Genomic DNA, 14706 nt, shown 5'->3' with positions numbered 1-14706 from the left:
CTTCCCTGCTCGCCCTCCCCAGTCCCAGCAGCACCTACCCAGCGTGCGGCTCTTTGTACGCCTTCTGCTCCAAAGCCCACAGAGGCACTAAAGAGGGCTCACCACCCAAAACTGGCTGTGACATCTCTGTGGTCCTCCTGGGAACTGGTGCCCATTCGCTAAGTATTTTGGAAGACCTGAAAGAAGCAGCCACCCAGTAGCAAGAGCTGGGCCAGGCAGTCCTCTTCCACTCCCTTTCCCTTTCCTACTGGATGGTGGACTTTGCGATCTCCATAAAGCATCTCTGCAGTTGGAATTTTGAGAGGAAACATTCCCAGCAAAACAGCTCGGTGATAACCATTTGGGAATGTTTCCTGAGGTGGAGGGATCCCTTTGCTGTCTGACCTTTGTGGGATTAAGTCGATGTGAATGCTACCACTTTTTTGTCCTCCCCCTCCCCTCTCTTTGCCAGGATGAAGTATGACTGATGTTATTTATTGACTGTCTTGTTTCTTCTCTTAAAACCCAAATAAGGTGGCACTTACTCAAAGTGTTGTCCTGGTGCTATCCCTTATGAACCAACACAAGATAACCACTTGCCTAAATCCACGCCAGCCCCTAGAAGTAAGCTGAGTTATATATCAGCAGTTTATCAGTACTTTATATACTGTCTTTCTAGCAGCCAAGCAACACTCCTTCACCCTGCAGCTTCAGCTCTCATGGCACACCCTGAAGAGATTTTGTCTTTGATATGCAGGGATTATGAATCCCTCAAAGCCCAGGTCCTCAGAGCAAGCACAGCACCCAGCAGGTCCCCTGAGCCCTTACCAAAGTGGCTGCATCTCTGCAGCAGCAGCCCTGCCAAGGGAGAGGACAGCCGCTTCCGCAGAAAGGCAACCGCTGTGTACGCTCCTCAGTGTTTTAAAGGCGGAGGGAGCTATTTTTAGAGCTGAAATAACATTCTTCCTGCTCTGGTATTTCAACTGTTGTGCTATCCTGGACTAATAAATGGCTCCTTGCAGCATTTGCTTTTTGCAGCCCCACAAAACCCAGAGATCTTGGCCAGGTTTTCCGTTTGCATGCACCTGATGCTGCCCCATGGCACTGCCACACTAAGGAGCTGCAGGCCACGACAAGGGACTGCCAGGCACGGCTTTCTTTGGGCAAGGAGGTGCTATTGCCCCCACGTTACCAAGACAGGTCCCAGTGCCTGGAAAAAAGTATGCTTGAAGTATCAGCATTAACCACATCCCTGACTGCAAGGCTTCCTGTGATAGGAAAAGTCAAGCAAGCTCACTTTAAAAGTAACAGAGGGGAGGTCTTTGAGTTCAGTAACCTCTGGCTTTCAGCAGCCAAGGCTGAAGAAAACCTTCCGTCAAACAGGCGAGAAGTGACAGTGCTCAGCTCCAGTGATTTTGGCCAGAAAGGAAAATGCAATGACTAATCAGAAACCACCTTAGTCACTTCACCTCTGCTGTCAGCCAAAGCTGGAAGGAAAACAATGCAGCATATGGGATTTTAAAGCAATTTCATTTTTGGTAAACTCTGAGAGTCTGAGACATTTTGTTCACAGCTCTTTTTTGAACAGATGGGTCCCTTTGAGTGCTGGAAAATGCATGATACTGAGAGGACCGCCAAAGACCTCGCACAAATTAAAAAAACCCACAGCTTAAAAAAAGGGTACAGCCTGGGGACAGCAGGCAAGTGCTGGAGCCTACCCAGTGCAGGACACAACAGAGGTACAGGGAGGCACCAGCCATCAAGGGGTGGTGTTACGTGGGCCCACAGGGATATTTCCTACAATCTCTTCTTCATGGGACACCTGTCCCACAGGAGGAGCAGTCTGTGACCCTCGTCCTGCAGTATCCCCCCACCAAGGGCTTTGTGGGTGCAAAGGGCGGTAGGGCACGTGGGAGTGTTGCTTTTGAACTGTATCCCTCACAGTAACACTGTGTGTCCCAAAGTCCGCTGCAAGCTCACTTTGACCTGTGGAAAGAGTCTTTCCTCCCATGTCTCTACCAACACTACCTTGGCAAAGACGAGTAGCCACAAGTACGTTCCCCCATCTCGTTTGGGGTTATGCCTGGCTTTCCCAGAGAAGGGTGTGCCAGAGGCTGACGCTGATGTACCTCCCTGCTGAGCCCATGTCTTCAAAGACACAATTGCAATGATGCTGGTGCACAGATGCGACAACACTCCTGGGATGCTGTGAGCAGCGCATGACTGCTCCTGCCCTAGTCCTCACTGGGTTTTCCTGCTGGCCACTGAGACCCACTGAGGGTCTCACTGCACTGCAGATGCCTGGCAATTTGCCTGGCCTGGAAAGGGGACCTGCTCTAATGCAAGCAAATGTTAAACATTATGGCTCTGCTGTGCTGTCTGTTAATTAACATTTCCTCCCCCCCGATGCCTTACAGCATGTGCATTTTCCCTGTCCAAATTTCACCACATCAGTGCTCTTCATGGGGACCAAACTGTGCACCATCTCTGCATCCGCTTTCTTCCAGCGACAGAGAAGTGGGAAGGCTGAGCCCCCGTGTCCTGACATCAAGTAGCAGGATCAAGCCTCAGAGGTATTTTATTTTTCATGTAAAAGAGAGGACTACTACCGAGCCAACTCCTGCCCTTGCAGACCTCACTCGTGGCTCAGGAAGAAACAAAGCAACATTGTGCCCTTCTAATTGCAGACCTCCCCAGGGTGATATTACCGCTAAAGACCGGCTACGGTTTACTGGGCTGTTTTTTTGGGAGGAAAAGGTACACAGAGGTGAGGAAAACGGAAACAGTTTTCCTGTCCTGCTCCTTCCTGCTCAAAAGCCAGAGCGAGGCCTGGCAAGAAACATCGCCCACCCAGAAACGGGAGCAGCGGTGTAAAGGGGCCAGAAGTCACTCAGCAGCAGCCATTGGAGCTGCTCTATACCCTGATGCATGGGCTAAATACAGTGCCTAAGCAACTGTTTCTCAGTTTAAGTGTTAACCCTCATTTCATTAGCCAGATTATCTCTCATCAAACCCATCTGTTCCTTTATCCAGCTTCTTAAATATTGTGATAGACTTCATTTCTCCAAATGCCCTGCTGCTAAACAGATGCCATCTGAGCATGTGCACCCTTGGCTTGGCATTAACAGGTGTGCTCAGGATTTGCTGGAGAGGCAGTCACTTGCAAAGCGCTCTCTCTCCTCCTAAGAAATATCCCCATGTCCCAGCCCTCCAAGATGAAGTGCTCCCTCTTCCCAGCTTGCCCACACGATCCCAACTGAGAAAAATTCACCTGGATTTGAGACTGGAGCAGCAAACTGAAGTGACCCACTCCATCTCGCTGCAAGAAAGTGACACCGTTTAAATGGTAGGAAGGGAAATGGAGAAAATTTCAAAATTTTTTCCATAAAAAGAAAAGTCAAAAAAATTACCGCTGTGATGGCAAACACATAGGATAAACAGGACTGGCCTGCAAGATGGTCAGGGTCCAAACTCTGGGTTGGAAACCTTGAAGTGCTGGTGTGTGCAGATGAGAGCTGCAGGCTGGCATGCCGTGGCCCCAACGGGCACATGATCTGCCCTGGCAGGAGGACAGTCCTATATGAAGCAGAGAAAACACTGTAAAAAAGACTTTTTTTTTTTTTTTTTTAAGAATAATGAGATTTAGTAAAATAATTATTTCCTATTATTATACCATAAACACTAATGGAATTATGTCAGCTAGGAAAATTTAGTACCCCCAGTTAATATTGAGGCTAGGCATTGCCGTGAAGAGATGGTAGGCACCATTTTACCTACAGTTTTTATCTGTGCTGCTCACTGGAGTTTTTCTACAAGGCATCTTCCAAGGCCCAGAAAAGGGGAATTTTTTTTTTCTTTTGGTTTTGCTTGAGCGCTTTGCTGCTCATCTACTTCTCTTGGGTGGTGGATTTATCTCTACAGATGCAGCTGGTGTGGGGCAGAGCCCCACCTTTAACTGTTTTGGGGCCACACATTTGCTCCCTGCCCTTTTGGCTTTAACCCTGGCTTGGCCATGGCTGGTGCAGGAAGTAGGGGAGCAGCAGCACAGCTCCTGCCATGAGCCTGCAAACAGTTCATCTCCCTGGGGCTCACTATGGCTGTACCAAAGCCAGTAGGACGGGATGGGTATGGTGATAGCCGGGGTGCAGAGTGGCTGGACAGGCCTGCTGGGGACAGCTGGCTGCAGATTTGCAAAATCAGGGTGGGAATTCTGCTGTCATTTTCTCAGAAAAAGCCTAAATCAGGATTTAACTCTCCAGGAAGCGGGACAGCAGGAGATGCATTCAGTAAATGCAATGCACCCCATATGCTAGGGGTGGTGTAAGCAGCAAAAGCCTCTAAACCATCTGGTAGGCAGCTCTGCCCATGCAGGGGCACCCCTGGCTCCTCCACAAACTCAGCACTTTGCTAGGTTTCAGGGGTTTTGGATTTTCCCTGTCTAGTGGGGCTGTCGTTGCTGGTTGTGCACCCCTGGATGCCAGAGGTTTCAGCTCCTGGGCTGGGCACCACTGAGCCAGAGCCATTGCAGGAGCTGGGGCACGTAGACGCAAGTTAGCAAATGTCTCCTTTCCCACTGGGCTCTGATTTTGATTTTTCTTTTCATCCTTCTTTTAAAAGAAGATCTTAAGGGTAAATGTACCTTGATTCCCAGAAGCCCCCCAGAAGGTAGTGAAAAGGAGCCCCATAACTCCCTCTGAGACCCTTTCTACATAAGGGTACAGCTACAAAACAGTCCAGGAGCAAAATATATCAAGATAATACAAGTCCAGCCTGGCCATACCTTTGGGGCCACAGTCTGGGAGCTGATACATCATCAACTGTTAAAAATCCCTCCAAACTGAGAGTCCTCCCAGCTGCAAATACCCTAAACATCAGCTGACCAGAGCCCGTAGGTCTGTCACCACTTTCCCAGTCTGGCACAGACTCCCAGGCTCACGTGGACGCAGGAGACCTTTCAGAAGACCTTTTTTTCCTGGGAGCCTCCCACTCCAACAGCTCAACGCAGTACCTGAAGTCAGGCCGCATTTCCCATCTGCTGGGCTTATTTCCAGAAAGTCGTGTTCTGGCTCCTGATTTCTGGGCCTGAAAAATTATCACCACCAGCCAGAAGACAGCAGTCGCCTTGCACTTGCAAGCTGTGGAGGGAGACAGGGATGCAGACATCACCCGGGGTTACAAGGAAACAGCAGAGCCACTGAAGGGAGTGGGCAGAAATCTGCTCCTGATGCCCCAAGCAGCCTCCTGTGTGTCCCTGCACCCCCCCCCCCAGCAATCCCCCACTTTCACCAGGAAATTTTAAACTGGCTCAGGGATGTGGTGACCAGCCCAGGGCTGACCACACACCCTTTTTCCAGCCCAGACTTCCACGTAAAGCTCTGCATCCAAGTGCCAAAGAGCTAAGTGAAGTTTTGGTGCTGCCGCGCAGGACCTTAGGGGAACGCCTGGCCTGACGGCGCAGAGCAGGACTGCCACCAGCTTTCCCAAGCACAGCAGTGGGGCTGCTGGGCAGGAGATAGCACAGGAGATGTCTGCTCTTCAGGGACTGCAAACCCTGATGCATTTCTTCAGTGCCAGCGCTCACCTTCTCACCGCAGCCTGTTTCTTGAGGTGTAACTCCAGTGCCAGCAGGTTTTGCTCATGCTTGCCTCCTGTTTCAGGGGATTACCCGAACGCAGCCCAGTTCATGTGCCTGACTGCAGCAGAGATGGGGTTAGATGGAGCCTGGAAGCTCCTGTGTAATCAGCTATCACAACCTTGGCCTCATGCCACACCTTGACAGTTGTGTTTGTACACAGCCCTGAGGGGGTTTCATCAATATTTGCATAGCAGAGTACTGCTCTAAGTTACAGCTGAAATCCTCCTTTAGTGATTGTGCCAAGTCCCAGGGCAGGCATAGCATTTCCTCAAGCCACTGCACAATAGAAAGCCGGTGACCTGCTGGCATGTTTCTGCTGTGGAAGGAGCACATGACTCCTGAGCCAACCCTGCATTTCCGAATGGCTCCACCAGTTCTGGGAAAAAACGTAAAAACGATCCAGTCCCTGCTGTGTGCCAAGGCTGAGAGCCTGGAAACACTCAGCACAACACTGCATGGGACAGCATACAAATACCTCGTTCTCAGTCCTACACGGTGTTACTCCAGATGGTTCAACAGGCCGAGAACAGAGTTAGAGACAACAGAAGATCAGGCACTGTCAGACCATCAGGTCTTAGAGAAGGTTGACAGTCACTGTATCCTTGGTTTAGCCCAGCCTACAGCCAGACACCCATCAACCAGCAAGCCCTCAATGCTCTCACACTGCTCAGAAAGCACTACCGGGGTCCTTGACTACCAGATCAGCAGGAGAGGTGCCAAAGTCCACAGAAATGAGTGCAGCCCATGCCTCAGTATCCACCTTACCAAGGGTCCACAACTTCCCCACATCACTGCACACAGCTGTAGGTGGATCCAGCAGCTACTCTGAAACCCTACATCTTCTTGAGGAAGCGGAGAATACACTAAAGAACATGGCCACAATGATTTCCAAAACAAAACAAAATCTAAACAAATAAGCAAAAAATTCAAAACATGCAAAAACATCAAAAAAAATAAGCAAAAAAGGAAATGCATGGAAGTATTCCTTTTTTACCAAAATCCAAGACATTTTCTTCAAAAATCTAGTTTTCCTGCAAAGGCTAACTGACATTTTTTTGATCAACTCCACCACATGCAGAAGTTCATCTACAGAAACAGAAATTCAGGTAGAACAAGCTCCAAGACAAGACATTTGATGGAGGAGCTTTTCCTTTTCTGAATGATGCTTCTTTACTTACTTTCAGTTTTTCAAAACCATGCGTAACTTGCCAATGGTTTCAAAATCTCAGATCCATGAATCCCACTGGAACTGCTGTTTCTGCTGAAGTCTCATACCCGCAGGGGAAAAAAAAAATACTACCTTATTGTAATTTCAGGTAGTCAGAGAGGTTCAGAACAGCATATACCTCTTTGCAGGGCCAGTTATTCTGTTTACACCATATACTTGACAGGAATCAGCTTAAGGAAGTCCAAGCAATAGTAGTACAAAAGAAAAAAAAAAAAAGGATCTAAAGTATGATAAAGATCAACAGGAAGATGTGTATCAAAGTGCATTCACTGCAGTTCTCCAGCCAGGAAATTGCGCAAACAAAATGATGGGACCACCGGTAAGATTAGGCATTTGTGCATCTTCCCAGCTTCACTCCTACGCTCAAACATCAAGTCCAAACCCATCGCCCACATCATTTTGAAGGTGGGTTCCCAATGATTTTTGCCAGTCTCCAACTGCCCGTTGACTGCATGAAGGAAACAACAGCATTATCTTTCTAACCAGCAGGCTGGAAACCTCCCAGCTCTGGAAGCCTGTTTCCAGCCCCTCCTGCAGGCACTGTAGGGAGTGGTGGGGAGATGTCTCCTACTCATGTGCATGTAATTCCTATGTTTGTCAAATGGCCCTGACTCTGGATGAATGCACATCAAGACACAACTTCTGGCAAATCCAGGTCTTCAGGCATGTCTCAGCAGAAACAAGGAGAACTTACAGCAAAATCTAAACAAAATACTTAATATTTTTGGTCAAAGCATTGTCCTGCAGTCACATTGGGCTGATATTTTGCTATTAAAGTGGGATTTTCATGTGCAACAACTTGCCACAATCTCCTTTCAAGCTTATGTCAGCTTGAATTTTCTTCTCCCACTCTATCAGTTTGGCCTCTAAACCTGAAGTAATCAAATATCTTGGTGCCCTTCCATTTGACAACACTCCTCTTCCACTGACGAGGAAACCAGAAATGCTGAGGGGGTAGGTATTTCGGAAATGCTGCACCAAGTGAATAGCTGGAAACGTCAAGCAAAACACTGCTGTAATTCTGATGTGTGATGCACAAAGCCCTTCTCTTTGGGAGATGTTCCAAAATAAAACACAGTGACCAGTCTATCTCATAACTGTTTATTGTAAATCACTCAAGAGTTTACACATCATTAATGGCAAAGTAATACTGTTAAAACACCTGCTGGATGAAATACAGAATAAAGACAACTCTTTTATATTATATGGCATCATTTAAAAAACAAGAAACAGAACAAAAAAGAAACCATTTTAATTTTTTTTTCCAGTTCTATGTCTTTCCTGAAAATACCTGGGCCTGACTCTCAGTTACCTTGAGATCCCTGCCTTGCCCAGGGTGTGGGGCCATGCAGCTGGGAAGCGGGCACTCCCTCTCCAAGGGGCAAGGCGGTGACCTTCTTTATAAATGAAAATCATGCCCTCTATCTTCAAAAGTGCTCCAGTGCTGACAGTACGAAGCCTCTCTCCTGCACTGGCTAACATCTAACACAAAGGGCTATATGTCCCATTAATTCCACATGCCTTTTTTTTTTTTTTTAATCTTTTTTTCTTTTTTTTTTCCCCTTTTTTTTAAACAAGGCAACTGTTAAAATTCAGAAGCTACATAACTGTCTTTATATTTTGCTCAGAAACCAATGGATGTTGCATGCAGCTGAAATGTTAGTAGAGACTCTGACTTAAATAAAGGTCAGTTTTCTAAGACCTACTAGTCAAAGGCAGAAAAAGAAATTACGAGGCCTCTTGTGCAAAAGGAGCTAAAATAGGCATGCATCAATGGCCATGACTGATTAGAATATAACTTAGATCTCCAAACATTGAAACCGAAGCTTTATTTGATTTAAGACATGGTTGAGCTCTATACCTTTACAAATTACAATGTATATGCGACAACAAAGGAATCATCTCAACATAGCATCAGTTGGTATTTTGGCCTGTATAGAGACTAATCTTCAACACAAAAGCCTGCTCAGCAATAAATGATTTTCATATTTAGCAAAGACAGAAACGCACTGGGCTGGCTAACAGGGCTAACAAAAAGAAGAAAGCAGGTTTTCAAACTAACATCTAACTAAATTTAGGCCGCTTTTTCCCCTTGGATATCCTGTTTTTCATTGGTGCTGCTACTGTCCTTTCCATTAGTCTGTAGTTGAAACAGCACGTTGGGCCCTGCCCTATCCCCTCCGAGAAATGCATCCCAAAAGCATACTGGATTAATAGTAGAAACAAAAATCTCCCCTAACTGCACTTGGAAAGGATAGTTAGTTCCTCCAATCTGCCAACGTTTACCATGAACAAGCAAATTACAATGTATTTCAGACATGAACTACAGTGACTAAAATCAAATCTCTCTCCTGTTTAACTATAGTATTAAATAATATATAACATTTTTACACTTAATAGTCTGAAGTTTGGACATAAGACAGCTAATAAGGAAAAAAGCTGGGGCCGAATCTGTTCCTGGGGAATTAATTTGGCCCAACTGATCTGAAAAAACTAGAGGAAAATAAATCCACCACAGGCATAGGGGTGTGCGTACACCCACCCACCCACACGTACAACAGTGCTGGCACAGCGAAGCATTACTTTTCAAGCACTGCCATCTCCAGTCCTTTCCTTGCGAGCCTCGATCATCTCCTTCGGAGCCTGCTTGCGATCAGTCACCAACCCCAACCAAAACATGAAGTCAATGAACCAGGTGGTGGGGTTGAACTTCAGGCCCAGCTCGCTGGCTGAGTAGTCGAATGGAAAGGTGTGGTGGTAGTTGTGGAAACCCTCACCTGAAAAACAGAGAGGGATTTTAAAGACCACATGGCTGGCACATTTATGAACTTAGGAACATGCTCACGTGGGACATCCCAACACCTGTTTTCCAAATCCTGAATCCAGTGCAGGTTATGCTCCACCTCTGGCTATGAGAGACCTCTGGGGCAGACCCACAACATACTCCATTTTAGTGCTTTGGGCTTTCCTCCCCAGTAAGAAAGGGCATGTCCCACCCCTTATGGTCAGGGAAGAAAACCGGAAGTGCTTCAAGAGGGGAGATGCACAACCGAGTAAGAAGCAGAGTCACTTACTTCTGCTGCACTGTCCCCAGCCGACTGCTGAGAAGAGAGGATTGCTACTGTGAACACGTTTCTACCCAGAGACTACATGGCATTATTTCAATGTGGGCACCATCAGTAGAACAAGGGAGCCTTCCTCTAGGATGCGCAAGCTCCAGCCTCCTCCAAGCCCTGGCTCCAAGTGGTGTCCAGTTGCAGGTGCCCAAAGCCCCGAACAGGATGAAACAGGATGGAATGCCTTTGCAAAGTTTGCAAAGCTGTACCCAGGGCTACAGCACTTACCAATGGCTCCTAGAGTGACAAAGGTGTTCTGCCTGGGGTTGATGTACTTGTCGTAAGGGCGGTTGCCGTACATGTGAGCAGCACTGTTGACCAGCCAGGTTACATTGAGAGAGATGGTGTACCGGAGGATGGAGGCAAGGAAGTAGGCATTCCACAGACTCTCACCCCAGAGGTACCATGGCACAAAGGTAGGGATCACAAAGCACATCAGCACAACCGAACTCTTGTAATACCTGCAGGGAAAGAAAAGGACACCGTTACTGTGGTGGGAATGACAGCTGGGGTGAAGTGGGGTCAGATCTCTGGCGACACGGCTCTGCCAGAAACCCCTGGCATAACCTGGGCAACATTTCAGACATGCACAATCATGACATAATTTTTCCAAGTGCAATTCAAAATGCCAAGACAACCCAAAACCCCTGAAGCTGCAAGTGACACCACAGCTAAACAGCTGAGACCCAGTCCCAAAGCAAACCTCCCAAGTTGAGCACCTTTAAACCTGGGGAAGCGCAGAGTTGGCTGCACACCCTGCACCTAGGGTCTGGTTCTGGGACTGGAAAAGCCTGGGGCTTGGTGTGGCATTGGTGGAGCTGTGTCGGAAACACATTCACTGCTAAGAGCCAGCAAAGACTTTCCCTGTGCTCAGATCAGAAGGGAACCTGCAGCACAGGGCAGGAGCAGCTCCTTTCTACACCACTGCTGCTGCATGAGCTCCAATAGCAGCGGCAGACCCAAAGCAGCTGCTGAGAGACCACGGGCACCCCACCAGGGGTGAGGAGAAAGATGCATCTTGGCCTGGGGACTAGGATTACTGCTGCTCTCCCAAGCCCACTGACTGGTAAAAGCCCTGCCACTCCTCCATATATTGGACAAAAATCAGTGTGCAGTGCAAAACAGGGAGGGAGGAAGCCGAACAGTCTGAGAACAAACAGGAAAGCTTTATAGTACAGCTAAAGCCACATGCCCAGGCAAGGCAGGGAAGAGAGCGCCTAGGATGCAGGGAGCACAGAGGTGAAGAGCAGAGACCATAGCGGGAGAAACAAAAAGAAAAATCATGCTGGGGAAATTAATCCAAGGAAAGTGGAGAAAGGGAGCAGCTCAGCAAGAAGTGGGGAGGCAAAGCCAAAAGCAAGATAGGAAATAAATGACTAAATAGAGAACGGGCTAACGGTGCTCAGAAGCGGAGTGCAGCAAGACAGTGCAGCAGTTGGGAGCCAACTACAGTGTGTCCCCAGCTTGAGAGGAAACAAGGCCCTGTCTTCCCTGTTGAGCCCTTCTACCTCCCTGGAGCCCAGATTTACTACAGCCCCCAGTGATCCCAGGGTATCATCATCAAAGCAAACTGCCACATGAAACTGGAGTGGTAGGCTGAGGTGACAGGATTTTGAAGGGTGCAGAAAGAAAAGAAATGCAAAATAAGACCCATCTTATTTGTGCCCATATGACAGGTTTAAAATAGACCCTTGCTTTTGTTGAGTTTTCTGGAAGGGATGAGGAAGAATAGAGTTTGGATTTATTAAACAGTCATTAAAACTTTCCATTTGCTGAAAGTTTTTCAGATAGGAAGAACTGTCAATTTGGTTTGACAAAAACAAACAAACAACTTACAATTAAAACCCACATAGGATTGGAAAAATGTTAATATTAGCAGTATTTTTGGAAGGAAGAAAGTTTCCATGAACATAGTTCTCATCTACAACACACCAGCTGGTTTTGATCATCTTGTGTATGAAATAAATTAACCTCTTGCCCTGCAGGTTCTTTGTTTGGTATTTTTTGTTATTGTTTGGAGGCTGTGCCTCACATGCTGGGCTCCAGAAGGAGATCTGCAGCTCTCCAGCAACACCAACCATGGTGAAAAGAGAGCATCTCCTCAGCTCTCTTGCAGAACTCTATCTTCACTTACCTGAGCCGAGGCTCTCCAAAGGAAACAGTCCCCATTCTTCACTCCACCAAAGATAACAGATAATTTCCCACTCATCTGACTGACTTCTGAACCAGGCTGTGGATAAGGTTTGCAAACCTCATCAATTCAAGGCCAGGATTTAAGTAGAGCTGGAGGAGAAAAGTATTTTCCAGTACAGAAAACTCCTTCAAAGTTCAAAGCCTCTCCCACTCCAGGAAAATAAAATAAAATATTAAAACAGCTTATCAGGCACCAATTAAAACCATTCTGTGAGATGCAAGAAGCCCAGACTGAAGTCTTTGATGAAGGCATGAGATCTTGCATCCGAACGAGCACCCGAGTACGTTTTCTCTGCCTCCCTTTGACTGAAACATCCATGCTGGAATGAGAAACCTCCTTACCTGAAGTTCAGGGGAGCCAATGCCTCAATACATGCTTGGGGAACAGTGCTGCTTTCACCACATGAAAACTTTGTCATGAAGACGCTTCACCTGTGAGCCTTTCACATCACATGCAGGATTATTGCTCCATTATTCACAGAGGGTAAATTATGCTGTCAGTCACACCTGGAGCAGTACTGTGATTTCAGCTGAAGTGATGTGGTTTTAAACCGATTGAGTGGTACCTCATCCACAGCTCACCAGCACCACTAAATTCAGCAAAGCTAACAATCTGGCCTTAAAACGAAACACGACAAAGGAGCGTTTATTATGATTCTTACTGATCTGACCTGCCAGGTTTTCCATGCTGTCAAAAAAACCACCACTTCAACCTTATAGAAAGAAGAAACCTGAATTTTTCTTCCCAGATAAGAAAAGGTAAACTCCAAAGTCCTAAATTCAAATCCAGAACAGAGACATTTGCCAAGACATAACTTCCCTGCAGAAAACATACTTCTTCACTATACAACATTTGCAGCATAACCAAAGCAGTAGAGCCTGCTTCTTGTGGGATGCTGTTGTCTTGGAAAAGGTAATAACACAACCAAGAGGAGCTGCAGCAAACTGCAAGGGAGCCTTTGCAAACAGGCACTGCTGACTGAGGAACCGCTAAAAGTAACAATACGTGGAGGGCAGTGAACTCCCCACTCCTGGAGCTCTTCCGATGCAGGGGTAATTCTGCTAGTGCACAGATTTCTCTCATGCAAAAAAGAAACTGATTTCTGGACTCAACTGACTGCTTCCCTCACCCATAAAACACTCAGAAATGAGCTTATGTGGTTTGCCAAAGTATCTGGACCAAATGCTTGCAGGCAGAGACAGTCTTCTTGTGCCTAAAATACAGGTACTCACATAGAGGATAAAGCATGTTGCTCAATTCCCACCTCTCACAGAGTGTGTAGCAAACTGAACTACGTCTGTGCTAATTCTCAAGGGAGATAATTAATCCCGTGAAGAATGACAGTCTTGGGAGAGGAAGTGCTTGGCCTGCGCTGGCCCACAGGTGCCAAAGACAAGTTCGCAGAGTGAAATGTGCACTTCTGCATTAAGGCAGTTAGTGATTACAGCATTTGCTCCAGTGATCAAAGGAGAAGGCCAAGATCCCAGCAACTTCTGCTGTGGCTGTTTTCACAGTCAGCCCTGGCTTTTTGGAAAACCAGAGGGACAAGGACAGGGCTCACTGCTTGTGCAGCAGAGCCTGCAAGGACAGTCAGCAAGCATCAGCCACGTGGCAATGGTAGGGGCCAGAGGGACGGCAGTCCTAACACCTGCAATCAAGGTGGCAGGGATATCTTGGGGGAGAAAAGGGAAAGATAAAAATAAGGAATGAGACAACCAGGTGAAGGGACCTCTCCACCCCGCCTTGCACGACGGCCCAGCGCTCCCACTTACTTTCTTTGGAACCTGACAACGGGGTCATCCAGCAGGTCAGTGAAATCCAGTTTCCTCCCCTTCTCTATGACGTCCCGGTGCTTGCGCACGAACAGCCAGCCAATGTGGGAGAAGAAGAAGCCGCGGCGGGCATTATGTGGGTCTGCATCCGTCTCCGAGTACTTGTGGTGCACACGGTGGTCTCGGCTCCATTCATAGATGTCATTCTGCACAGAAAGCGTGGTGGGGTGAGAGGACAGAGGCTGGCCACTGCTCTAGCAGTAGCACCTCCAGCTCCTTCCCCACACAGCAACTACAACGAGCCTCTCTCTGATGCTCCTCAAAAAAGGTTATCAACTAAAGACATTCCAGCTTTGCAGACAGACAGCCCATCACACTGCTCCTGTCAGTGCCCACACAGAATGGCACACACTCTGGGAACCAGTGACACAGATTGGACACACCCCAGGGCTAGAGATGGCTGGAAGCCAACAGCCTCTTGGGAGTTACCATCATCAGTCTGCCCTGGTCCTATGTCCTCCCTGGGTGTTCACTGTCCAAGGATGGACATTGGGCTGGAAGGACCAGGTACCCCCTCCCTGGAAGCATTTAAGGCCAGGTTGGATGAGGCTTTGAGCAACCTGATCTAGTGGAAGGTGTCCCTGCCCATGGCAGGGGGGGTGGAACTAGATGATCTTTAAGGTCCCTTCCAACCCAAACCATTCTATGATTAAGATATCAAAGCAGATGTGCCTATTTTATGGGAAATCAAGTCTTAAATTTCCAGCGAGGCTGGAATAAAA

General features: G+C 47.5%; 1 protein-coding gene across 1 annotated transcript in view; it reads right to left on the bottom strand.

Annotated features, from left to right (window-relative positions):
• Nucleotides 1-7929: 7929 nt before the first annotated feature.
• The window catches only part of SCD5 (stearoyl-CoA desaturase 5), a 31457-nt gene continuing 24680 nt past the window's right edge, over nucleotides 7930-14706 (bottom strand). Inside the window, exons 3-5 of the mRNA XM_082316575.1 lie at nucleotides 13925-14130; nucleotides 10187-10419; nucleotides 7930-9619 (exon numbers count right to left, since the gene is read on the bottom strand). Of these exons, the coding sequence (XP_082172701.1) occupies nucleotides 9429-9619; nucleotides 10187-10419; nucleotides 13925-14130 (630 nt within the window). The 3' untranslated portion in view covers nucleotides 7930-9428. The remainder of the gene's footprint in view (nucleotides 9620-10186; nucleotides 10420-13924; nucleotides 14131-14706) is intronic.

This window comes from Platalea leucorodia (genome assembly GCF_965183815.1).
Source record: "Platalea leucorodia genome assembly, chromosome: 6".
In the NCBI taxonomy this organism is placed as follows: domain Eukaryota; kingdom Metazoa; phylum Chordata; class Aves; order Pelecaniformes; family Threskiornithidae; genus Platalea; species Platalea leucorodia.
Note: the sequence above shows the minus strand (reverse complement) of the source record. Positions and strands in the feature narration are given on the sequence as shown.